A 27,461-nucleotide genomic window follows, 5' to 3' on the forward strand; every position below is an offset into this window, starting at 1 on the left:
TTTGGTAGAAGACCAAGTCCATATTATGGCAAGAACAACTCAAATAAGCAACAAGAAACGTCAGTCCATCATAACTTTAAGACATGGTCAATCAATACGGAAAATTTCAAGAACTTTGAAAGTTTCTTCAAGTGCAGTCGCAAAAACCATCAAGCACAATGATGAAACTGGCTCTCATGAGGACCGCCACAGGAATGGAAGACCCAGAGTTACCTCTGCTGCAGAATATAAGTTCATTAGAGTTACCAGCCTCAGAAATTGCAGCCCAAATAAATGCTTCACAGAGTTCAAGTAACAGACACATCTCAACATCAACTGTTCAGAGGAGACTGTGTGAATCAGGCCTTCATGGTCGAATTGTTGCAAAGAAACCACTACTAAAAGGACACCAATAAGAAGAGACTTGCTTGGACCAAGAAACATGAGCAATGGACATTAGACCGGTGGAAATTTGTCCTTTGGTCTGATGAGTCCAAATTTCAGATTTTTAGTTCTAACCGGCGTGTCTTCGTGAGACACGGTGTGGGTGAAGATGATCTCCGCATGTGTATTTCCCACTGTAAAGCATGGAGGAGGTGTTATGGTGTTGGGGTGCTTTGCTGGTGATACTGTCAGCATGGCTACCACAGCATTCTGCAGCGATACGCCATCCCATCTGGTTTGGGTTTAGTGGGACTATCATTTGTTTTTCAACAGGACAATGACCCAACACACCTCCAGGCTGTGTAAGGGCTACTTGACCAATGAGAGCGATGGTGTGCTGCATCAGATGACCTGGCCTCCACAATCCCCCAACCAAATTGAGATGGTTTGGAATGAGTTGGACCGCAGAGTGAAGGAAAAGCAGCCAACAACTGCTCAGCATATGTGGGAACTCCTTCAAGACTGTTGGAAAAGCATTCCAGGTGAAGCTGGTTGAGAGAATGCCAAGAGTGTGCAAAGCTGTCATCAAGGCAAAGGGTGGCTATTTGAAGAATCTGAAATATAAAATATTTTGATTTGTTTAACACTTTTTGGTTACAACATGATTTCATGTGTTATTTCATAGTTGTCTTCACTATTATTCTACAATGTAGAAAATAGTAAAAATAAAGAAAAACCCTTGAGTAGGTGTGTACAAACTTTTGACTGGTAGTAAGTAAACCAGCCTCCAAATACAAAAATTACTGCAGTGACTAATGACAAGTTTATTTGTAGGATGAGTCTGTCATCACAAATACACGATTCAAGGTGTAAACCATTACTTTGACTTTCGTTTTTCAATGTTTAATTACCTAAAGTATGTATATGGCATGTTAACAGAACATGTGTTATGAGACTGGAGTCATTTAGGCTACCTCATATCACCTAGAAGTTGTTTTCATGCCAATTAACTCATTTGTTTCATACACTACTCATTTTGCATATATGGGGCAAAACAATCTGGTCAAGCATTGGGAGTATTGGTGAGACTTGTTGATCTGCGATGCATAGGCCAATAGGGCCCTGATTTGAGTAGGTAGAAATGTCCCCTTAACACTGATACAAGGTCAGATATTGCTCTTCGCCCTTATGGTTAGGGTAAGGAGTGGGGGGAGGATCATCTGATCTTAGATCTGTGGTCCAGGACAACTTCTACCTCAAGCAATTTTAGACATTCAACACAAGACAAAGCATAGTTACATAATCAAAAAATAATCTCAAAACCAGCAGCCTAAAAAAAATAAAATCTGAATGTACACTTTTGGAATTACAGTAACACTGCAATGCTATCTAAGTATGTGCACAGAGCACAATGGATGATAAGGACACAATGACAGTTCATGGAATTACTCAAAAGAAGATAGCAATAACCAATGAAATGGCAACAAATGTTTACTACATAAATAAATAATCAAATGACAACCCCCTTTCCAAAGGCCTAATGAGAAAGACAGTCCTGCACAGTCCTTTAATCGAGGAGTCCAATTGTCTTGTCCCTTTGTCGTCGCTGTTGAGTATCCTGGTCATGGAGTAGGGACAAAACAGGGACAGAAACTGGGGGGGGACTTGAGACGGGGGGGGAGAGATGAAACTGGAACCAAAGGACTGGGGACAGCCTTGCAACAGACAGTCAGGCTCGCCCTGTTCAGGTGTGTGTATGTGTGTAGCAGTGTGACTCAGATGACGTTGAGGTGGCTGTTGCTAAGCGATGAGGGGCAGAGGTTGAAGGGCCTGTCCTGTGTCATACTGTGGAGAGATCGGAGTACAGCATCAGGCATGTGGTCGGCGATCATCCTAGGACTGATGAGAACACTCCGGAACGCTGTCTCACTGGACCACTCCGCCCGGTAACGCACCTGGGAAAAACAGGACCTGGAGAAGCGATGAAGGAGGGAAGGAAGAAAAAGTGGAGGACAAAAACTTTGGTCAATGACAAAGGCAAATATGGGTGTAATGTATTTTGTGTGTGTGTGTGTGTGTGTGTGTGTGTGTGTGTGTGTGTGCGCCATACACACCTCCGTGATGGACCATCCTCTGTAATGTGCAGTATACGTCCTGGTAAATAAAGTGGCAGGTGGGCGCAGTGTACTGGCGAGTCCTCGGAAGCCAGGCTATGATAGGATGAGGAGCCACGAATCAGCAGTGTCTCCTCCCCCAGGAGCGGCTGGCTAAGTTCCTCCTCCCGTCTGTCCATCTCAGTAGGGAAGTCATCAGGATCTCCCCCAAACAACTCATACCAACAGCCCTGGAGTAGGATACGGTACTGAGGGAGAGAAACAGAAGTCATCAGAAATAATAAGGGTCCCTCTCCAAAGTTAGGATTCTGCCCAACTTATTTGATTCATAAATTCAATTTTGGATTTGAATTTTCTCACCTTAGGCTTATTGCAATTAGAAACCATTTTTAATATTCTCCTTTTCAAGTCCTCCATGTTGGGATAACTCAACCTGAGAGAGATGGAAGTGGAGGAGAGGAAAAATGAATGAAATCTGTGCTTTCAACAAAACACAGAACAAGCACTTGAACTCTAACTCCGAGAGGAGAGGGAGAGAGAAAAGAGTGAGAGGGCGGGAGAGTTGCTCTCATTTTCTGTGTGCCTGTAATAAGGGGGCAGATCCTAAATATAGCGTCTCCATCGTTCAGAGTCAGGAATAGCCTCTACACCACAGCACTTTCACATGCAGACTCAGAAAGCAGGACTTTCCACTTGAGTTGACACACTGACACATGAATACAACAAGAGTTTCCGAATCCCTATCCTGGTCCACTGTGTGTACTAGTATAATAATGTGTAATACTGAGAAACATTAGTAGAACACAGTTTGTTTCAGGGGAACCATTTGTCTGAGATAAACATGGGAGTACAGAGCACATGACAGGAGGGGGGCATCTCAGTCTAAAGTGGCTCCTCTCCTCACCTTGGCACCAAGTCCTTCCCCAACACCACAGACACCACAAAGTCTTTGGAATATTCCGCCAGGGCTTTACTGCAGAGGGAGCACAAAGGAAAATGAATCTGAATAATACTACGTACATTACACAAAATTAAATCCTCACTTGATGTAATGCTAAGCATGAATTATTTGAATGTGTGTTGGTACCTCATGAGTCCCCCTGGTGGAGAGAAGGCGTAACACTGTAGGCTGGGGAAGGAGCTACGTAATAGAATGGCCAGGAGAGAGGCTGTACCCCCTCCAAGACTGTGGCCTGTGATGACTAGCTTGTACTCCTGAAAACACACACACACAGTTAGCGCTTCTAAGGTTACAACGAATGTACTTTTTCAGAGAGAGGACAGGTAAGGAGGCTTACAGGTGCGATGGTGAAAGCCTGGTTCAGAATGCCATCGTTGAGGAGTTTCTTATAGATGTAGCCGGCTGCCTGAGACATGCCCTGTGAAACACAGAGGTTACAGCTCCTATCTACAAATAAAGAATGTTCTGAGAAATTCATAGAAATGTAAATTCAATAGATGAAGTCATGTGACTATTCTATCCACCTTGTGAGCATAGCATGTTCCTGACACTCCCTCTACTGGGAGGTTCTCACAGTCTGCAGACAGGTCAGTCAGCAAATCCTGCACAGAAATGTACATGAACGAGTGAGTGAGAGATAGAGAGCAATAGATAGATAGGTGGAACAGAGTGATGGAGGAGTCTCACCCGGAGTGACAGTGTTCCTCTGATAGCCACCAGTACTGCCTCTCTCTTATGGTCCAGAGCCACAAAGAATGGAATTTCATAGATCTGGAACACACAGGGTTACATTTCACACAGGGTTACATTTCATCAGTAGAGAATTCAGTACTGGCCAAAGGTAGCAAACTAATGGGGAATAGGATCTCACTTGCGATTTGCCCTGAGTCGAAATACCTGGTTGTGAAAGCTAACGTAGATGAAGTCTCTGTACTGTAGGCCGGTGCTGTGGAGGATGGAGGAGAAATGGCAGCCCATGTTGTCTCCTCCGACAATGTCATACTCAGCAGACTGGGTCTTACAGCTGAAACACAGTAGACGGGCATACAAGTATTTACAGTGCATATGTAGGTATGCTTGTGTTTTTGTTTATGTAGTTAGTTAATGCACTGGTGTCCACTCCTCTAGATATTGCTGTTAACAAAGAGAGGCCAAATTAGTTTCACACCCCGGCTCAAAAATCGAGAAGGATGAGCACGTTAAATTAGAGGTGTAACAATCTTACCAGTCCCCGCTGAGTTTGCAGGCTCCAGTGAGTGGGTTGGAGTAGACATACATGGGCCAGCCATACGCTGCTATAGCAAATTGCATACAGTGGGCTGCCTTCTCCAGCTCTGCCTCAAGATCCTCCGCCTGCAGAGCACACACACAAATTGTAATTGATTCATTTAATGGACGCACTGATTGTTTTTGGACGGATTGACAGACTTTTAGACTGACTCCAGTACTTACGATAGGTGATGAGGGGCTGTGAGGCAGGACTTCGTCTGGATCTCTACACTGCTCCTTCTTATCCTGCTCCTGATGTAGCAGAGCCAGACCCACTGCAATGTCACTGGGAACCAGGTCTGTATCCTAACACACAATGAAAACATGATTAGTTAAAAAAAAAAAAATTGTCTCACACTGACCGACAAGATGTACACAGACACACTCTGTTTCCCTTACTCACCGAGAAGAATCCGCTGACTAGCTGAGCTATGCTGGAGAAGGCAGCTCTGTGGCTCTCATCCTGAGGCAGGCAGCAGCAGAGGAGCCTCAGCCTGCTCTCCCACACCCTGACAGCCACGGAGCGGGCGGTGGACAGGAGCTGGGAACCCTCACTGCTCTCCAGGTCCCTTACCCCTAGCTGCTCCTGGGACGGAGGCCCAGGAAGGCGGCTGCCCAGCGGGTCGAACACAAACAGCACTCCCACCCCTGTGGACAGCAGCAGGATCCAACTGCCATGGAGGGAGATGACAATGTTTCACATAATGTAAACTGCCAATGTACTGTATATTCAGGTAGCATGTAGGCCTATATGGGCGATTCCTCACGAAACTAGAACAAAACAGGACCGTGATGTTTTGGATTCTCACTAAATGTAATCTATAGAAGGGTCCTTTGGAGGAAGGATTGTTGACATACACAGAGTTCTTTCCATGACAAAGACTGACCAGGTGAATCCAGGTGAAAGCTATGCTTGTAGTCCATGCCCGGACGAATTGAGACTGTTCTGGAGGGCAAAAGGCCGTGCAACTAAATATTAGGAAGTGTATTAGAGCGGCGCGCAACTGGCTCAGCGTCGTCCGGTCTAGATGAAAGTTTGGCCGGGGTAGGCCGTCATTCTAAAATAAGAATTTGTTCTTAACTGACTTGACTAATTAAATAAATAAAAATATTTAGAGAAGTCAAATGAATGGGCTGCTGCACAGTCACTATGGGAGCTCTTTCTAGAGCGCCAGGTTAAGTTGTGCATAAGATACTTTTTTAAATCTCTAAATGGTTAAACTAGTAAGAAATCTGTGATTATTGAACAAATCTGTGAGTTTTCATTTGAATTATCTTGCCATATCTAATTAATGTATAGAACACCACTTTCCATGATGTGCTACTATAGTGAACAAGAATTATAAACGCAACAATTTCAAATATTTTACAGAGTTATATTTCATATAAGAAAATCAGTCAAGTGAAATAAAATCATTATGTCCTAATCTATGGATTGAACATGACTGGGAATACAGACATGCATCTGTTGGCCACAGTTAACTTTAAAAAAAAGATAGGGGCGTGGATCAGAAAACCAGTCAGTATCTGGTGTGACCACCATTTGCCTCATGCAGCGCAACATTTCCTTGGAATGTTGTTCCACTCCTCTTCAACGACTGAGAGAAGTTGCTGGTTATTTGTGGAAACTGGAACACGCCGTCATACACGTCAATCCAGAGCATCCCACACATGCTCAATGAGTGACATGTCTGGTGAGTATGTAGGCCATGGAAGAACAGACTTTTTCAGCTTCCAGGAAGTGTGTACAGATCCTTCCGACATGGGGCCCGTGCATTATCATGCTGAAACATGAGGTGATGGCGGCGGATGAATAGCACGACAATGGGTCTCGTCATTTATTGTCCCCAGCAGTAGGTGCACCTGTGTAATGTTCATGCTGTTTAATCAGCTCATTGATATGCCACACCTGTCAGTTGGATGGATTATCTTGGCAAAGGAGAAATGCTCACTAACAGGGATGTAAACAAATGTGTGCACAATATTTGAGAGAAATACACTTTTTGTTTGTATGGAAAATGTCAGGGATATTTTATTTCAGCTCATGAAACATGGGACCAACACTTTACATGATGTGTTTATATTTTTGTTCAGTGTACACAAGCTGACGTTTTGACCACATCGAATTGGAGCGAATTACACATCCCTTTTACCTCAGATTGGTGATGTTAGTGTAAAAGTTTATAGTCAACATGTTGACACAAGATCGATTGCTTAAAACAGATCAATATTTTTGGTTATGTACTGTTGATTTTGTCATATGCACTGGGGGTCGCAGGATATAGAACGCAGATATCAATTTCTTTCTCAAATGGCACGAATAACTCAGGGCGCTCTCTTTACAAAAGCTGCTGGTCACACACACCAATAAACAAATTTAACAGTCCAACTATCCCTTAAATAACAGCCAACCGTTGTCACTGTTGATATCCTATGGCGGGTCGTGATTCGTTGAAGGTAACAGAAGTGGTTTGTTCCCTTTTCAGTGATGGCAGCCTCCCGAAATCAACATCCTCCATTCCAAAATATAAATAGAAGCCTTCTACAAATTCTCATCTAACCAAACGTGTATAGGTTACTCCGTGTGGCCTTTGAATAGTGTTAGTTTAAACAGCACTACACCAAACGTTTGCCTGTTCTTTTGATTTCAGAGTGATATCGATGGAAGTGATTAACAATTTTAAAAAAAATAAGTGTAACACCAAAAATTATCCTCTAACCAGTCATGTACAAATTATTCCCAGATTCTGTGTGTTTTTTAGCTGTGTTAGTTAACAGGACAAGCAACCTCATATCCCCCCTCTCGCACAATTGATTTCAAAGTGATAATCAATAGGATTAATTGACAAAACAGTGTTGCGTTGCCCTTTCTGTTTTGGTGACCCCGTATCCAGAAGTGGAATTTATTTATTTATCTAGGCAAGTCAGTTAAGAACAAATTCTTATTTACAATGATGGCCTAGGAACAGTGGGTTAAACTGCCTTGTTCAAGAGCAAAACGACAGATTTTAACCATGTCAGCTCGGGGATTCAATCTAGCAACCTTTCAGTTACTGGCCCAACACTCTAACCAAAAGCGGAAAGAGTACCCAATTGTCATACTTGAGTAAAAGTAAAGATAGCTTAATAAAAAATTACTCAAGTAAAAGTGAAAGTCACCCAGTAAAATACTACTTAAGTAAAAGTCTGAAAGTATTTGGTTTTAAATATACTTAAGTACCAAAAGTAAATGTAATTGCTAAAATATACTTAAGTATTGAAAGTAAAAGTGTAAATAACTTCCAATTCCCTAGATTAAAAACAGACCTGACGGCACCATTTTCTTATTTGTTCATGTACGGAGAGCTAGGGGCACAACACAATTTACAAATGAAGCATTTGTGTTCAGTGAGTCCGCCAGAGCAGAGGCAGTAGGGATGACCAGGGATGTTCTCTTGATAAGTGTGTGAATTGGACCATTTCCTGTCCTGCTAGCCATTCAAAATGTAACGAGTACTCTTGGGTGTCAGGGAAAATGTATGGAGTAAAAAGTTTATTATTTTCTTTAGGAATGTAGTGAAGTAAAAGTTGTCCAAAATATAAATAGTCAAGTAAAGTACAGATATCCCCAAAAAACTACTTAAGTAGTACTTTAAAGTATTTTTAAACTGCCTGTATCAAAAGGCAACATTTCAAAATGTAACTGACTGTTCTGCAGGTTGTCCTCTAACTAGTGATGTATTTATTTTTTCTTGTGGTAGTTTCAACAGCGCATCCCTCCTAATTGATGAGTGATTTTTGCCATTTGTCAAAACAAAATGATTGTGTCCAGTTTATATGGTGCTCGTTAGAAAAAAATACAAGTAATATGATTACGTGTAGATAGAATACTTTAGGTTTTCAATATAGCACAAACTCTTTCTGAATATTGTTTATTGAGTTGGACACTAAAACTGTGTTTTGACATTGGGCTATTATCAATGTGTCTTGTTAACAGGAAGCAGCAAAAGCATCATTTTCAATTTAAGTTTTAGGAATATAAATAGAACTTTCAACATAAATTTCCAATGGTATTGTACTTAATCTGGTAAAAACTGCTGAATGAGTAAAAACGTCCTGTGGTTGATTTATTTTGATGATATATCATAAAAATCAAAACAGGTTTGCCCTGCCTAAAATATTTGACGATTGTATCTTAAAGCACAATTGAGAAATAATTCATTTAATTTACCCAGGCCTCCTTTAAGACAGGATAATGTTTCATCTGTATGTGCTACAAAGCAAAAATGTGTGTCATGAAGCTTTACCGCTTGCTCTGTAATACGAGTAGTATTTTGATTCCGATAAAAAAATGAATATAAACATGATTATTGAATATATACCATTCTTAGATTGGCACATTTGTAAATATATTGTTTAACATAACATACTCTACGGGCAAAAAGTTCCAGAGTGGGATCTCTACTAGATGTAGAGTTATGATACATTTATAAGCGTTACCATAGCGAATTTTAAAATGGATTCAAATTGGTCGCCCTCTGCTGATGTTTTTTTTTTTTTTATTACTTTTATTTTTTTAATAATAATTTAGGGGGTGGATCAGCTTTAATATTGAGGATAGATTGTTGTATCAATGTAATTGTCTGCATCAATTCCAATCCCCCATATATTTTTTGGGTAAATATATACACTACCGTACACTTAGAAATGTCCTTGTTTTTGAAAGAACAGCACATTTTTTGTCCATTAAAATAACATAACATTAATCCAAAATACAGTGTAGACATTGTTAATGTTGTAAATGACTATTGTAGCTGGAAACGGCTGATTTTTAATGGAATATCTACATGGGGTACAGAGGCCCAAAATGGCCAGAAACAAATAACTTTCTTCTGAAACTTGTCAGTCTATTCTTGTTCTGAGAAATGAAGGCTATTCCATGTGAGAAATTGCCAAGAAACTGAAGATCTAGTACAACGCTGTGTACTACTCCCTTCACAGAACAGCGCAAACTGGCACTAACCAGAATAGAAAGAGTGGGAGGCCCCGGTGCACAAGTGAGCAAGAGGACAAGTACATTAGTGTGTCTAGTTTGAGAAAAAGATGCCTCACAAGTCCTCAACTGGCAGCTTCATTAAATTGTACCCACAAAACACCAGACTCCCTTTTGCTCCTGCCTTCCTATAGGCAGAAACTCAAACAGGATGTACCCGGGATAAGGACTATTCAACGCTGGTCTGACCAATCGGAATCCACGCTTCAAGATTGTTTTGATCACGCGGACTGGCACATGAGGACTAGCCTCAGAGAATAATATTGACGTATTCGCCGATTCGGTGGGTGAGTTTATAAGGAAGTGCACAGGAGATGTTGTACCCACTGACTATTACAACCTACCCTAACCAGAAATCGTGGATAGATGGCAGCGTACGCGCAAAATTGAAAGCGCGAACCACCGCATTTAACCATGGAAAGGTGACTGGGAATATGGCAAATACAAAACAGCGTAGTTATTCCCTCCACAAGGCAATCAAACAAGTGAAATGTCAGTATAGGAGGCAAAGTAGAGTCGCAATTCAACGGCTCAGACACAAGACGTATGTGGCAGGGTCTACAGACAATCACGGACTACAAAAAGAAAACCACCCACGTCACGGACACCGACGTCTTGCTTCCAGACAAACTAAGCACCTTCTTTGCCCGCTTTGAGGATAATATAGTGCCACCAACGCAGCCCGCTACCAAGGACTGTGGGCTCTCCTACTCCGTGGCCGTCGTGAGTAAGACATTTAAACGTGTTAACCCTCGCAAGGCCGCCCCCAGGTGGTGAAGGTAGGAAACATCTCCACTTCGCTGATCCTCAACACTGGGGCCCCACAAGGGTGCATGCTCAGCCCCCTCCTGTACTCCCTGTTCACCCATGACTGCGTGGCCATGCACGCCTCCAACTCAATCATCAAGTTTGCAGATGACACTACAGTGGTAGGCTTGATTACCAACAACGACGAGAGAGCCTTCAGGGAGGTGGTGAGGGCAATCGGAGTGTGGTGTCAGGAAAACAACCTCTCACTCTAAGTCAATAACACAAAGGAGATGATCATGGACTTCAGGAAACAGCAGAGGGAGCAGTCCCCTATCCACATCAACGGGACAGTAGTGGAGAAGGTGGGAAGTTTTAAGTTCCTCGGCGTACACACCACAGACAAACTGAAATGGTCCACCCACACAGACAGACAGTGTGGTGAAGAAGGCGCAACAGCTGAGCACACACCCTTGTGGGGCCCCAGTGTTGAGGATCAGCAAAGTGGAGATGTTGTTTCCTACCGTCATAGGGCGGCGCACAGGGTTTGGCCGGGGTAGGCCGTCATTGTAAATGAGAATTTGTTCTTAACTGACTTGCCAAGGTTAAATCTTTTTTTTATTTTATAATTCAACCTCAGGAGGCTGAAGAAATGTATCACTGCCTGGTACGGCAACTGCTACGACCACAACCGCAGGGCTCTCCAGAGGTGGTGCGGTCTGCAGAACGCATCACTGGGGGCAAATTACCTGCCCTCCAGGACACCTACGGCACCCAATGTCACAGAAAGGTCAAAAAGATCATTAAGGACATCAACCACCCGAGCCACTGCCTGTTCACCCCGCTATCATCCAGAAGGCAAGGTCAGTACAGGTGCATCAAAGCGGGGACCGAGAGACTGAAAAACAGCTTCTATCTCAAGGCCATCAGACTGTTAAACAGCCATCACTAACATAGAGAGGCTGCTGCCTACATACAGACTTGAAATCATTGACCACTTTAATAAATGTTTACATACATTTGAAACCAGAAGTTTACATACACCCTAACCAAATACATTTAAACTCAGTTTTTTACAATTCCTGACATTTAATCCTAGTAAAATGTCCTGTCTTAGGTCAGTTAGGATCACCACTTTATTTTAAGAATGTGAAATGTCAGAATCATAAGAATGATTTATTTCAGCTTTTATTTATTTCATTACACTCCCAGTGGGTCAGAAGTTTACATACACTCAATTAGTATCTGGTAGCATTGCCTTTAAATTGTTTAACTAGGGTCAAACATTTTGGGTAGATGGCCACAAGCTTTCCATAATAAATTGGGTGAATTTTGGAACATTCCTCCTGACAGAGCTGGTGTAACTGAGTCAGGTTTGTAGGCTGCCTTGCTCGCACACCTTTTCAGTTCTGCCCACACATTTTCCATGGTATTGAGGCCAGGGCTTTGTGATGGCCACTCCAATACCTTGACTTTGTTGTCCTTAAGCCATTTTGCCACAACTTTGGAAGTATGCTTGGGGTCATTGTCCATTTGGAAGACCCATTTGCGACCAGGCTTTAACTTCCTGACTGATGTCTTGAGATGTTGCTTCAATATATCCACATAGTTTTCCTTCCTCATGTTGCCATCTATTTTGTGAAGTGACCAGTCCCCCCTGCAACAAAGCACCCCCACAACATGATGCTGCCACCCCCGTGCATCACGGTTGGGATGTTGTTCTTCGGCTTGCAAGCCTCCCCCTTTTTCCTCCGAACATAACGATGGTCATTATGGCCAAACAGTTCTATTTTTGTTTCATCAGACCAGAGGACATTTCTCCAAAAAGTATGATCTTTGACCCCATGTGCAGTTGCAAACCGTAGTCTGGCTTTTTAATGGCTGTTTTGGAGCAGTGGCTTCTTCCTTGCAAAGCGGCCTTTCAGGTTATGTCGATATAGGACTCGTTTTACTGTGGATATAGATACTTTTGTACCCATTTCCTCCAGCATCTTCACAAGGGGCTTTGCTGTTGTTTTGGAATTGATTTGCACTTTTCGCACCAAAGTACGTTCATCTCTAGGAGACAGAATGTGTCTCCTTCCTGAGCAGTATGACGATTGCGTGGTCCCATGGAGTTTATACTTGCGTACTATTGTTTGTACAGATGAACGTGGTACCTTCAGGCGTTTGGAAATTGCTCCCAAGGATGAACAAGACTTGGAAGTCTACAATTTTTTTCCTCAGGTCTTGGCTGATTTTTGATTTTCCCATGATATCAAGCAAAGAGGCACTGAGTTTGAAGGTAGGCCTTGAAATACATCCACAGGTACACCTCCAATTGACTCAAACGATGTCAATTAGCCTATCAGAAGCTTCTAAAGCCATGACATCATTTTCTGGAATTTTCCAAGCTGTTTAAAGGCACAGTCAACTTAGTGTATGTAAACTTCTGACCCATTGGAATTGTGATACAGTGAATTATAAGTGAAATAATCTGTCTGTAAACAATTGCTGGAAAAATTACTGGTGTCATGCACGAAGTAGATGTCCTAACCGACTTGCCAAAACTATAGTTTGTTAACAAGAAATTTGTGGAGTGGTTGAAAAACGAGTTTTAATGACTCCAATCTAAGTGTATGTAAACTTCCGACTTCAACTGTATCTTGCATTACTCATCTCATATGTATATACTGTATTTTATACCATCTACTGCATCTTGCCTATGCTGCTCGGTCATTGCTCATCCATACATTCATAAACTCAGCAAAAAAAGTAACGTCCTCTGTCAACTACGTTTATTTTCAGCAAACTTAACATGTTTAAATATTTGTATGAACATAACAAGATTCAACAACAGACAAACTGAACAAGTTCCACAGACATGTGACTAACAGAAATGGAATAATGTGTCCCTGATCAAAGAGGGGGGGGGGGGGGGGGGGGGGGTCAAAATCAAAAGTAACAGTGAGTATTTGGTTTGGCCACCAGCTGCATTAAGTACTGCAGTGCATCTCCTCCTCATAGACTGCACCAGATTTGCCAGTTCTTGCTGTGAGATGTTACCCCACTCTTCCACCAACATTTCTGGGGGGAATGGCCCTAGCCCTCAATCTCCAATCCAACAGGTCCCAGACCTGAGATCCGTCTCTTTGCTGGCCATGACACAACACTGACATTCACTGAAATCACGCACAGAACGAGCAGTATGGCTGGTGGCATTGTCATGCTGGAGGGTCTGGTCAGGATGAGCCTGCAGGAAGGGTACCACATGAGGGAGGATGTCTTCCCTGTAACGCACAGCGTTGAGATTGCCTGCAATGACAACAAGCTCAGCCCAATGATGCTGTGACACACCGCCCCAGACCATGACGGATCCTCCCCCCTTAAAAATCGATCCCGCTCCAGAGTACAGGCCTCGGTGTAATGCTCATTCCTTCGACAATAAAAGCGAATACGACGATCAACACTGGTGAGACAAAACCGCGACTCGTCAGTGAAGAGCACTTTTTGCCAGTCCTGTCTGGTCCAGTGACGGTGGGTTTGTGCGCATTGGCGATGTTGTTGCCGGTGATGTCTGGTGAGGACCTGCCATACAACAGACCTACAAGCCCTCAGTCCAGCCTCTCTCAGCCTATTGCGGACAGTCTGAGCACTGATGAGGGATTGTGCGTTCCTGGTGTAACTCAGGCAGTTGTTGTTGCCATCCTATACCTGTCCTGCAGGTGTGATGTTTGAATGTACCGATCCTGTGCAGATGTTGTTACACGTGGTCTGCCACTGCGAGGACGATCAGCTGTCCGTCCTGTAGCTCTGTCTTAGACGTCTCACAGTATGGACATTGCAATTTATTGCCCTTGCAATTTATTGCCCTTGCAATTTATTGCCCTGGCTATATCTGCAGTACTCATGCCTCCTTGCAGCATGCCTAAGGCACGTTCACGCAGATGAGCAGGGACCCTGGGCATCTTTCTTCTGGTTTTTGACTCCCATAGTCAGTAGAAAGGCCTCTTTAGTGTCCTAAGTTTTCATAACTGTGACCTTAATTGCCTACCGTCTGTAAGCTGTTAGTGTCTTAACGACCGTTCCACAGGTGCATGTTCATTAATTGTTTATGGTTCATTGAACAAGCATGAGAAACAGTGTTTAAACCCTTTACAATGAAGATCTGTGAAGTTATTTGGATTTTTACGAATTATCTTTGAAAGACAGGGTCCTGAAAATGCGGCGTTTCTTTTTTTGCTAAGTTTATGTATATATTCTTATTCCATTCCTTAGATTTGTGTGTATTAGGTAGTTGTTGTGGAATTGTTTGATTACTTGTTAGATATTGCTTCACTGTTGAACTAGAAGCACAAGCATTTCGCGACACTCGTAATAACATCTGCTAACCATGTGTTGGTGACCAATGAAAATATGATTTGATACATGTAAAAGGAGGGCTGTGATTGCCTACTATACAAATGTCTCTGTATAAAATGGGCCATAAAAACTAGGAGAAATCGCACTTTGATATGCTCGTAGAGTATATTATGTTCAACAATATGAAATATGTTCCTAATCAAAAATTGAATATTTTCAATATTTATGTTTACATTTTTCAATATCCATATATTAATGTAAGGACATTGTTATTGAAATCAAAATATTAATAATACAGAGAAAGTGGTAAAGCTTCATATGACACCAACTTTCCTTTGTAGCACATACAGATGAAACATTATGGAGTCAAAAAAGGTTCCTTCTATGGATTAAATTTCATGAAAATCCCCAAAATCATACCACAGTATACGTACAGGAAAAAACATTCTTCCCACCCACCTGGCGACCACTGCAGCAATGACAGCCCCCACCTCAGCAGGCTCACAGCCCCGGCTGTCATCAGACACCCAGATGGCCCCCAGGATGGCCCAGATCAGCTCAGGGACGTACAGCATCGCCCGCACATACACCAGCACCGGGATGGAGCGTCGCGGGCCCGGGTTAGTGATGGTCCCTGGGGAAACAAAGACCATCAGAGATGTTGACAACGTAAAACTCAGAGTCATGGTGAAGAGGAGGATTATGTCATATGTTATGATAACCAGACCTGTTAATTGCACTGAATATATTACTATAGGTGGTAAACAAAAATAATAACTAGAATATCACAATTCTAAACCCAGTGAATAATACAGTAAATTCCTTTCATCATGTCATAACAGTAAAAGTGTGCAAGGTTCACCTTGAGCGCTGACGTAGACGATGGCACATAAAGACAGGATGATGAAAGCCAACAGGACCAGTAAAACCACCAGGTAGCTGTGTAGAACTCTCCCACCAGAACAGTCAAACTTCCCCTTGTGGAGAGTGTACAGAGCCAGTGTCCCGATCCACCTGTAAGGCAGTGAAGAAATACAGCATGATTGTTTTTAGATCATTAAAAAACATCAAAGCAATACCAGGGGTGTAATCCTTAGTCCAAACACTTGCAAAACAGAACAAGAGTTTCTATTGGACAAATTCCGTTGGGACCCTCCCGTTTCTCTCCTTTTGCTTTTGTTTAACGTTTTGCAACATATTCGGCATAATGAATACACCCCAATAGAGGTCAGTGCAGCAACCTTTACCAGGTTGTGGGTTGGGCACAGCAGGGAGGATAACGTTGTGTTTTTCATGCTTGTATAATAAATGAAAGTGAAATACAAACAATGAGAGAATACAACAAGGTGCTACTGAGTGTGGGATCTATGTAGCTACGACTACTGACAGCTACGTTTACAGCTGTCATTTACTGCACGTGGTATGACATGACAACAGTTATGCATTATCCCTCCATTTGCTTTGAATATCGTTCCATTAAAATTGAGCTCACTTACCATAGAACCCTGACGAACAGCTCAAAAGAACCGGAGAAGACCAGATCGTCGCTTGCGATGCCCCATCGCCGACCAAACGCTATCATTCCAGGCATGACAAATAGCTACACTACAATCACTGTCAGTAACGAGAGAAATAACGTTACCTAGCTAGCTAACTTGACAACGTTCTGATTTGTTATCTTTCGGAGAAGCAATACTACTTTTTTAAGATGGCCATTTCGCAACACCTTCGATTGTGAAATTACTGTTATTGACGTAAAAGGGAAGGTCGTCACTTTGTTGCCATTTGCTTTCGTCGTATTTAGGCTAACGCGCTTTGCTAGCTATTAGCTAGAACCTCTTGGCTAGCTAGCATGTCCCCTCAATAAGAGCCCGTGTATAGCTAAATGACCGCACACTTGTTCACAATCAAATTGTAATGTCACGGATTCGTAAAAAAAAAAAGCTCGATTATTTTGCTTCCTTGAATTCGATTTGCTACGTTAGCTAGCAAGGAGTGGGCTAACGATACCATTGCTATTGCGCACCATCTTCACCGGTCATTTAATTCCTGGAAGCCATCGTCAACAACATAGGTTTACATATTTATCTGAGGAAAATAAAAACTCCCCAATATAATGAATATCGGTAGCAGGCTGCCAGTACAGTACAGAAGCAAACAATGCTGCTCGAAATGTTTTGTTTTCTTCTAGTGATTGTGTCTATTAAAAAAAAATCTGTCGAACGATGTGCTGTGAAAACAAGGTTCCGCTTCTCGTTCGTTATCAGATGCTTCCACTGTTTTGTGGTCTAGGCCAAGACAATTAAAAAAAAATACTTGATTGTAACATTAATTGTTTTAATTATTAAAAAGCCATAATAATATAGAATCAGATCATTGAATATGTTGATTAATCCCATGAACATCTGTATGTGGAAAAACTCCAATCTGTTTTTTCGCCTGCACATACACCAGCACCGGGATGGAGCGCTGGGCCCGGATATTGATGGTCCCTGAGGAAACAAAGACAATCAGAGATGAGTTACATGTAGACGATGTAAAACTCTTTAAATACATTGTGGATAAGAGGGTTGTTATTATGTTATGATAACCAGACCTTTTTAATCGCACTGAATATATTACTATGAGTAGGGGTGCAACTTTCACTGGGAACATGTCCCCCCCACATAATGAAATTGCATTTTTGTTCCCCCCAGTTGTATCATTTGAATGTGATACAAAACGAGGCAACGATGTGCTTTAGGACCATGCGGACGCCTCCAAGTGGTCAGGTAGGCTGTTTGGAGTGTTTATCTGATGGAATAAAAATATATAATAATGTATGCCCCCCCCCCACTTCTAAAACTAAAGTTGCACCCCTGACTATGAGTGGTAACAACAAAATGTGGTAAATGATTTTAGGGCCAATGCAGATGCCAAACAGCTCTCTGTCCTTGTACTCGTCTTTAAGTGCTGTATTCGACACCGTTGACCATGATGTCCTTCTGGACAGATTGGAGAGGTGGCCTCTCCAGTCCAGTTCTAAATTGGTTTAGGAACTATTTAACCAGTTGAAATTTTGTAAACCTTGGTGAACACAACTCAAACAAAATGCATATCACAGGTTAGATTTTGGGTCCGGTACTGTTCAGTTTATATATGTTACCCCTTGGCAGCGCTATCAGAAAGCACAACATTGATTTTCACTGCTACACAGACAATACACAACTTTACATTTCTGTGTCACCAGAGGATTTTATCTCCACGTATAAATAAGACTGTATTAGTGATTTAAATACTTGGATTGCTCATAACTTCCTCCAGCTAAATCAAGACAAGATAAAAGGTACTTATTGTTGGAGCCAATGCACAGGGAGAGAATTTGTGTGACTTTGAGTGAGCAGAACTGCATTGCCACACGCAGTAAATTAATGAAAGCAGAGATTTTTGTTTGCCTAAAGAAATACTTACATGTCAAGACTCAGAAATGACTGCACATTTAAATACTCCACGTCCACACACTGATGTCTTTTCTCCCTCTCACACCAATTAACCAATTTGGTCTCCAAAATCCATTTGCTCTCGCAACAGCTTACTCTAATTTTATAATAGGGGTTAATTCTAGCCAAAGAATATTGCCTGTAGCAGTCTACTATAACACAATTGGTTAGGTTTTTGGACCAATCACAGCTTCACTGCTCTCTAACCAGATTTTTGACCAGAGAGATGAAAGAGTACGGTGAAAGGTGAACAATGGCTGACAAAGAATGGCTAACTAGCTACTGTGGTTTTGTTTTCTATACCGTCTCTGGTTTAACTAAGAACATTGTAGTGAAGTCAAGGATGCCAGGGTTTAGTAAAGGAGGAGGACTTTGAAGACCAGCATGACTGAGTGGCAGATGAGGGTGAGAACAGACAGGAAAGGGGGGGTCAGTGATTGTCTATGACTAGGGTGGCTGGAGTCTTGACAATTTTTAGGGCCTTCCTCTGACATCGCCTGGTATAGAGGTCCTGGATGGCAGGAAGCTTGGCCCCAGTGATGTACTGGGCCGTACGCACTACCCTCTGTAGTGCCTTGCGGTCGGAGGCCAAGCAGTTGCCATACCAGGCAGTGATGCATCCAGTCAGGATTCTCTCGATGGTGCAGCTGTAGAACTTTGAGGATCTGAGGGCCCATGAGGAACTTGAAGCTCTCGACCTGCTCCACTACAGCCCCGCCGATGATAATGGGGGCATGCTCGGCCCTCCTTTTCCTGTAGTCCACAATCCTCTCCTTTGTCTTGATCAGATTGAGGGAGAGGTTGTTGTCCTGGCACCACACAGCCAGCTCTCGGTCCTCCCTATAGGCTGTCTCATCGTTGTCGATGATCAGGCTGACCACTGTTGTGTCATCGGCAAATTTAATGATGGTGTTGGAGTCATGCCTGGCCGTGCAGTCATGAGTGAACAGGGAGTACAGGAGGGGACTGAGCACGCACCCCTGAGGTGCCCTCGTGTTGAGGATTAGCATGGCGAATGTGTTACCTACTTTACCACCTGGGGGCGGCCCATCAGGAAGTCCAGGATCCAGTTGCAGAGGGAGGTGTTTTGTCCCAAGGTCCTTAGCTTAGTGATGAGCTTTGGGGGGGCAATATGGTGTCGAACACTGAGTTGTAGTCAATGAATAGCATTCTCACATTAGGTGTTCCTTTTGTCCAGGTGGGAAAGGGCAGTGTGGAGTGCAATAGAGATTGTACCATCTGTGGATCTGTTGGGGCAGTATGCAAATTGGAGTGGGTCTAGGGTTTCTGGGATAATGGTGTTGCTGTGGACCATGACCAGCCTTTCAAAGCACTTCATGGCTACAGAAGTGAGTGCTACGGGTCAGTAGCCATTTAGGCAGGATATCTTAGTCCCTGTGCCCAAGAACACTATGGTGGTCTGCTTGAAACATGTTGGTATTACAGACTGGGACAGGGAGAGGTTGAAAATGTCAGTGAAGACACTTGCCAGATGGCCAGCGCATGCTCAGAGTACACGTCCTGGTAATCCGTCTGGCCCTGTGGCCTTGTAAATGTTGACCTGTTTGAAGGTCTTACATCGGCTGCGGAGAGCGTGATCACAGTCGTCCGGAACAGGTGATACTCTCATGCATTTTTCAGTGTTACTTGCCTCAAAGCAAGCATAGAAGTAATTTAGCTCGTCTGGTAGGCTCAGGTCACCAGGCAGCTCACGGCTGTGCTTCCATTTGTGGTCTATAATAGTTTGCAAGCCCTGTCACATCCAACGAGCGTCAGAGTCGGTGTAGTACAATTCGATCTTAGTCCTGTATTGACGCTTTACCTGTTTGATGGTTCGCTGGAGGGAATAGCGAGATTTCTTATAAGCCTCCAGGTTAGAGTCCCGCTCCTTGAAAGCGACAGCTCTAGCCTTTAGCTCAGTGCGGATGTTGCCTGTAATCCATGGCTTCTGGTTGAGGTATGTACATACGGTCACTGTGGGACAATGTCATCGATGCACTTATTGATGAAGCCAGTGACTGATGTGGTGTACTCAATGCCATTGGAAGAATCCCGGAACATATTCCAGTCTGTGCTAGCAAGACAGTCCTGTAGCTTAGCATCGGCTTCATCTGACCACTTTTTTATTGACCGAGCCACTAGTGCTTCCTGCTTTAGTTTTTGCTTGTAAGCGGGAATAATGAGGATAGAATTATGGTCAGATTTGCCAAAATGGAGGGCGAGGGAGAGCTTTGTATGCGTCTCTGTGTGTAGAGTAAAGTGGTTTCGAGTTTTTTTACCCCCTCTGGTTGCACATTTAACATGCTGGTAGAAATTAGGTAAAACGCCTCTGGATGAGCATTTTCCTGTTTGCTTACGGCCGTACACAGGTCATTGAGTGTGGTCTTAATACCAGCATCGATTTGTGGTGGTAAATAGACAGCTACGAAGAATATAAATGAAAACTCTTGGTAAATAGTGTGGTCTACAGCTTATCATGAGATACTCTACCTCAGGCGAGCAAAACCTCAAGACTTCTTTAGATATCGTGCACCAGCTGTTGTTTACAAATATACATAGACCGACACTCCTTGTCTTACCAGAGGCTACTGTTCTATCCTTCCGATACAGTGCATAACCCGCCAGCTGTATGTTATGCATGTCATCGTTCAGCCACGACTCGGTGAAACATAAGATACTACAGTTAATGTCTCATTGGTAGGATATACGTGCTTGTAGTTCGTCCATTTTATTATCCAATTATTGTACGTTGGCTAATAGTATAACGACGCAGAGCGAGAGACAGATGCAGACACCGGAGGCAGATGGTTCGAGCCTCTGCTATTTATTGAAAAACTAGGGGCGGGCAAGAGGCAGGTTGAGGACAGGCAGAAGTTCATAAACCAGGTCAGAGTCCAGAAGTTACAGGGTGGCAGGCAGGCTCGAGATCAGGGCAGGCTGAATGGTCAGGCAGGCGGGTACAGTGTCAGGACAGGCAAAGGGTCAGAACCAGGAGGACTAGAAAAACAGAGACTAGGGAAAACCAGGAGCACAGAAAAATACACTGGTTGACTTGACAAAACAAACTGGCAACAGAGGACACCGGTATAAATACACAGGGAATAACAGGAACAAATGGGAGACACCTGGTGGGGGGGAAGAGATATGCACAAGACAGGTGAAACAGATCAGGGTGTGACAATTAGGACCAATGGTAAAGGCAAATTATCCACTCGCTGCCAGATCCTTACCTTTGTCCTTGATATCGCCATCTTTTTCTCCTGTGAATGACAGGGATGAAGGCCAGCATCTCGGAGTCGCTTCTAAACTGTTGACGTTGAGACTGGTGTTTTGCGGGTACTATTTAATGAAGCTGCCAGTTGAGGACTTGTGAAGCTTCTGTTCCTCACACTAGACACTCCTCTTTCTATTCTGGTTAGACACAGTTTGCGCTGTTCTGAAGGGAGTAGTACACAGCGTTGTATGAGATCTTCAGTTTCTTGGCAATTTCTCACATGGAATAGCCTTCATTTCTCAGAACAAGAATAGATTGACGAGTTTCAGAAGAAAGGTCTTTGTTTCTGGCCATTTTGAGCCTGTAATCGAACCCCCAAATGCTGATGCTACAGATACTCAACTACTCTAAAAGGCCAGTTGAATTGCTTCTTTAAATCAGTACAACAGTTTTTAGCTGTGCTAACATAATTACAAAAGGGTTTTCTAATGATCAATTAGCCTTTTAAAAATGATAAACTTGGATTAGCTAACAACGCGCCATTGGAAAACAGGAGTGATGGTTGCTGATAATGGGCATCTGTACGCCTATGTAGATATTTCATAAAAAATCAGCCATTTCCAGCTACAATAGTCATTTACAACATTAACAATGTCTACACTGTATTTCTGATCAATTTGATGTTATTTTAATGTACAATTTTTTTTAAATTTTCTTTCAAAAACAAGGACATTTCTTAGTGACCCCAAACTTTTCAACGGTAGTATACGTTTTCTCAACAACAGGTTATGGTCAATAATATCAAAGGGTACACTGAAATCTAACAGTAGAGCTCCCACAATCTTTTTATTATACATTTTCCAACCAATCTGTCATTTGTGTCAGTGCAGTACCTCACAGGCTACTTTGACACAGAATCTGAGCTCAATTAAAAACGACCTTGACTTGAATCCATCAATAGCCTTTGCTGTGTGGCGACACGTATTGTAGGATACAATGAGGAAATTATAATCCTAAAAATGCTTTTGTTTCACTGACTCAATGTGCAGCTCGCTCTCCAGTGATGGCTGATGCATTTGTGCCAAAAGCCTCTCCCTCTGTTGTTTTACTTTGTATCAGAGCAGAGCGAGATCATGGAAAGTATTTCTGTGAGAGATACAGGGGAGTGGGGTGGTGGGGGGGGGTTGTTTGACAGATTTTAAAGAAAAAAAAATCTGAGCTTCAGCATGTTATCGTGGAATTGCCCTACAGCTCGGCTGAATCCAGTCCCACGTGTGTCATCATTTATTTGGCTAAATTATTATCTAGTTGCCTCTTGATACAGCCATAGCAGTCTTGGACTGTTACCTTGAATGCAACATTAAGATGTTAAAACATGTCAACTCCAATTGAACTCTGTCTGTGACATTTCCTGACATCTTGTTTTCATCCCGCTCACTCCAGTTGTTTTCAGGAGACCAGTCATTGTGTTGAGAGAACAATGTTTGACCAGGTGGAGTCAGGCTTCTACTTCATCGCCCTGGACCAAAACACCAATGAGGCAGAGAACACCAAGTTTGGACCAGTGAGTCACCAACTCATTTTAGGCCTTACACAACTCAGCACATACTGTATGTATTGCTCCACCTTCCTCTAACTCCAGTGCCCTCCTTTTGACCAATATCTATGGATTGTACAAGGACTCTAAATTTGGATTTCAACTCCATATTAAATCTTATTCCATCTCCTGTTTGTTCTGCCCTCAAAAGATTATGTGGATGCCCCACTTGAAGAACCTGGAGATCTTCATTTGATCTGAGGGATGGGGCTGGAGAAATGTAACCACTCAAATTCATAGAGAGCTATGGATACAAGGACTGACCATTGCGTTTCCTTCTAAAACCCCATTGGAGACGACCCTAGGTTCCTCGCCTCAGACCTCCTCCAATGAGTTGAGGAGATGCGAGTAGTGAGGAGTTGAGCAGAGATTAATTGGGACAGTGCTCATGTCATTGTTTTAGGTGGAATTTAACATTTTTTTGTTGTTGATCTGTGACAATGTTCTGCTCGCTCAGTCACACTTGCAAGCTCTCAAGTTTAATTTGCACTCTCAGCTGGCTTGCGTACTCGCAGGACACCTCTGCTCGCTTGATCATATTTATTCTCTGTCGATGGTCAGGCAATGATGTTTCATCTTGCTCACACGCCATTTTGTGCGTGTTCAACTTTTGAATTGGATTTGACACCATAAATGTGATTACTAAAGACCTAGACAGGGATGTGTGCGCATATGTAGCCATAGACGGATTGGTTGTTTAGCAACAAGACCGACTTGTGCGCAATATGGGGCAAAACAGATAGGGTTGGCTTAGAATGTTGACATGAAATGTAGATTACATCTCTAATGTTTATTGAAAGCATTTGCACAATAAGCACTTCTCTCATATCACTACAATTGTTGATTAGCTAGCTAGCTAATTCTAGCCATATTAGCATTGATATGAAATCAGTCAAAACAAGACATGGTATCAATAACAAGATGAAACGAGTCACTTACAACAACCCACATGGCAGTTTGTCATTCTTGCTAGGAATCTAGAATCACAACACGTTGACTTCTGCCCCATGGAAGCACCCACATGGTTTAGCTAACATCGTCACAAAAACAATCTATAGCCCAAAGGCTGGCAGATAGCGATTTTGAGTCGTTTCATCTTATCATCCAAAGGGAATTTATGCAACCAGTACACTCATATTCCGTGGACTGGTTTGTACATAAAACATTCTCCATTCAGGCTGCAAAGGTATGGATTTCCTCATTTACTCGATCTAATGGCGAGAAGGTGAAAAAATAGAATATATGCATACTTTCATTACGAAACTCAATTTCCCACCTGCTAATGCTATTTCCTGACATTGTGTAAACAGAGTGCTGCAACCTGATTGGCTGAATGTGATACACAACATCTGGGACTAGCATTTAGCCACTCTAGCATGGTGGTGGAAAATGGTGTTTAATCAAGAAAGTCTCCATATTTTCACTATTAAATCGAGTTAAGGAAATCTACACCTTTGCAGCCTGAATTGAGAATGTTTTACATACGAACCAGTCCGTGGGGATATAGGTGTAGAGCCGGCTGCATAGATTCCTTTTGGACGGTAAGATGAAACAACTCAAAAATCGCCATTTGCCAGCCTTTTGGCAACAGTAGCTGATGTGAAATGGCTAACCAGGTTGAGACAAGGAGAGAGACTGAAAGAACAGTGTTATTCATACACAAAACCATAAAAGTATTTTATTCTACGTTTCACTTATACTTTTCTCTCATTTGTAGTTATATGAAAAGGGGAAACATTTTATTGACTGGCCACAACAAAAAATTACAAAAATAAAGTGGGAAATGCACTCAGGCCACAATCTTATCAAATGTACATCTTGTTACATTAAAGCACAAGAGGGATTAACATTTCAATAATGATGTACATGATCGTTTATGTACATTCAACAGAGTTTTACGTTCGAAAGCTTTTCCACAGTCCAAGCATTTATAAGGCTTCTCGTTTGAGTGTGTAGACATGTGTCTCTTCAGGGAGTCATGGTAGTTAAAGCTTTTGTCACAGAGGGAACATGAATACGGCTTTTCCCCTGTATGAGTCCGGTAGTGTGTAGTGAGATAATTGGCTTGAACAAAGCCCTTTCCACAGACGTTGCACTTGAATGGCCGCTCTCCAGTATGGTATCTCATGTGTATCCTCAGTTCAGCTCTCGACCTGAAAGCCTTATCACAACTCTTATGATTGCATTTAAAAGGTCTCTCCCCCGTGTGAATCAGATCATGCCTTTTCAATGCATTTGCACAAACAAACTGCTTGCCACAGTATGTACACGGGTAACGCACCCCGCCATGCTTAGTCTTCTCGTGGTTCGCACGGGAATTACTAAGCCTGAAGGGTTTCCCACAATGGCGACACGGGAAACGACACTCTGTGGATTTTTCACCATGGCTATTCTGCATGTGTTGTTTCAGGTCAATGTTGGTACAGAAGGCCTTGCCACACTCCCAGCAGAGACAAGGCCTGTCGTCAGAGTGCCTTTTCTCGTGTTCGACTAGGTCATAATTGTAGATGAATCTCTTTGGACACTGGGAGCACTGTAAGGGGAGGTTCCCGGTGTGAACCATCTCGTGTTTGATGAGGGAATGGAACTTCTTGTAGCTTTTCGGACAGTGGGTGCAGACGAATGGTCCGCTGAACTTATGGACATCCAGATAGTGTGTTCTGAGGTTTGTGAGCATGAAGCTCTCCTCACACATGCTGCACTGAACGGGCCTGTGCCAAAGCTTGTGTCTGGTTAAAGTTTCTAAGTCAGGCAATACCTTCCTGCACCCTGTGCAGTAGAGCGGGCCGTGGATAAGTTTGTGTTTCCTCAGTTTTGATTGGATCGTGAATGTCTTCTCACATTTGTCACACTCAAAACGTATGTTGAAGCTGTCGAGCTCAGCAGCGTCAACTGTCCGAACCTTGCAATAACGTCTGAGATGGACCCTCAAACCTCCGCTGTGTATGAACTTCATCCCACACTGAGGATGAGGGCAGGAGAAAGGGCGCTCACCTGAGTGAGTTCTCATGTGATACTCAAAGGCTCCAGCAGTCACGTATTTACCACAAATACGGCACATATGTTTTGGTTTTTGGAAGGTTTTTCGGTTTGACTTCTTTGCTGTGCTGGAGCACTTTGGTATTTTGATCTGGCTGAGTTCTGGGTCGTAAGATGGGTCCTGGGGAGTACCGGTGGAGGATGAGTCACTGTCCTCAAGTGTTGCCTCAAGAGTAACACCACTGGACGGCTCTGTGTCTTCTCCCTCAGGTGACGCTTTCTGGACTGCTTTCTCTTCTCCGAGTGAATAGTGACGATTCGCAGAGTGAATCTTCATGTGGGTACTCAAGTATCCAATGCGATGCACAATCTTGCCGCACACCTTGCACGTTCTACGGTCTATTGAGGATTGTGCGAATTCTGCCTCACACATAGTAAACGGAGCACTAGTGCCCTCTCCACAGGGAACCTCCTCTTGTTGCCCAGTTCCAAACAGACATGACTTTCTGTGAGTTTGCAAAGTGTACAAGTGCTTGAAAGTCTTCTGACAATTGCGACACTGATAGGTGCGACCGTTCTTATGGGTTTGCATGTGCTTTTTCATGTCTGAAAAGCGGGATAAGACACGTCCACACACTGTGCACATATTGGGGTTTTGGGGTGTTTTAACTCTCTTGCAGGCACGTTTTTTCTGTTCTGAAAATTCAGTTTTGGTTTGCTTCAATTCTCGTGCTAGCAATGTCTTCATCTTGCGCCCCCTGTTTCTTCTCACTGGTTTTAAGGGCGTCAGGTTAGCGGTGTCAATCCTTTGTAGCTCCACTGAGGGCTTGTGAAGCATGGAGGATATGATCGTATCAGATACGTCTATGCTTTTCATTTGTGGAGGGCTAGATGTTCGGTGTTTTTCTCCATCAGGCATGCCACTGGCCTCATTACTGTCTCTTTTGAGCCCTTTGAGTTTATTGGTTTTGACTAACGGCGCCATCTTCCCATCTTCCCCTAAAACCAACACCGTTTCATACACTGGTTCTAACTCTTCAGTCTCAGCAAACTCTGAATTATCCTCTTCCTCATCATTAATAACTGAGGATGCTTTTTCCTTTCTCTTACATTCCACCCTCTCCTCTTCTATTACATCCATACTTGTCCCGGGTTCCATCTCTGTGAACTTTGCCAGTGTTGCAGAGTCCACCTCCAACTCTTTGGTGAATGTATCAATAAAGACGTTCAAGGATGATACGTGTGTTTCTGAATCTGTCTGTTCGGTTGCAATCACCACCCTTTCTACTGGAGGGAGACAGAGAGCTGAGAGAATGCAGTCCCCATCGGAAGAAGACAGAGTATCTAGAAAGGGAAGAGGATAAA

General features: G+C 43.0%; 2 protein-coding genes and 1 long non-coding RNA gene across 3 annotated transcripts in view; 1 reads left to right on the forward strand and 2 right to left on the reverse strand.

Annotated features, from left to right (window-relative positions):
• Window positions 1-1,166: 1,166 nt before the first annotated feature.
• Window positions 1,167-17,063, reverse strand: LOC115201303 (sn1-specific diacylglycerol lipase beta). Its single transcript, XM_029764820.1, has 15 exons — window positions 16,324-17,063; window positions 15,690-15,841; window positions 15,287-15,461; window positions 5,111-5,378; window positions 4,891-5,013; window positions 4,664-4,791; window positions 4,336-4,462; window positions 4,126-4,209; window positions 3,963-4,040; window positions 3,776-3,856; window positions 3,565-3,692; window positions 3,382-3,450; window positions 2,838-2,910; window positions 2,478-2,725; window positions 1,167-2,334 (listed from the first exon to the last, which is right to left on the reverse strand). The coding sequence occupies exons 1-15, from the start codon at window positions 16,416-16,418 to the stop codon at window positions 2,139-2,141; spliced, it is 2,025 nt and encodes a 674-aa protein (XP_029620680.1). The 5' UTR covers window positions 16,419-17,063; the 3' UTR covers window positions 1,167-2,138.
• Window positions 17,064-17,558: 495 nt separating this feature from the next.
• Window positions 17,559-23,440, forward strand: LOC115201304 (uncharacterized). Its single transcript, XR_003879727.1, has 3 exons — window positions 17,559-17,598; window positions 22,964-23,084; window positions 23,269-23,440. It is a non-coding gene; the product is annotated as an uncharacterized LOC115201304 (long non-coding RNA).
• A 430-nt stretch (window positions 23,441-23,870) lies between these two features.
• Window positions 23,871-27,461, reverse strand: part of LOC115201302 (zinc finger protein 14) — a 33,054-nt gene continuing 29,463 nt past the window's right edge. The window contains exon 7 of the mRNA XM_029764818.1: window positions 23,871-27,440. Coding sequence (XP_029620678.1) covers window positions 24,961-27,440 — 2,480 coding nt within the window. The 3' untranslated portion in view covers window positions 23,871-24,960. The remainder of the gene's footprint in view (window positions 27,441-27,461) is intronic.

This window comes from Salmo trutta, chromosome 10 (assembly GCF_901001165.1).
Source record: "Salmo trutta chromosome 10, fSalTru1.1, whole genome shotgun sequence".
NCBI classification, from domain to species: domain Eukaryota; kingdom Metazoa; phylum Chordata; class Actinopteri; order Salmoniformes; family Salmonidae; genus Salmo; species Salmo trutta.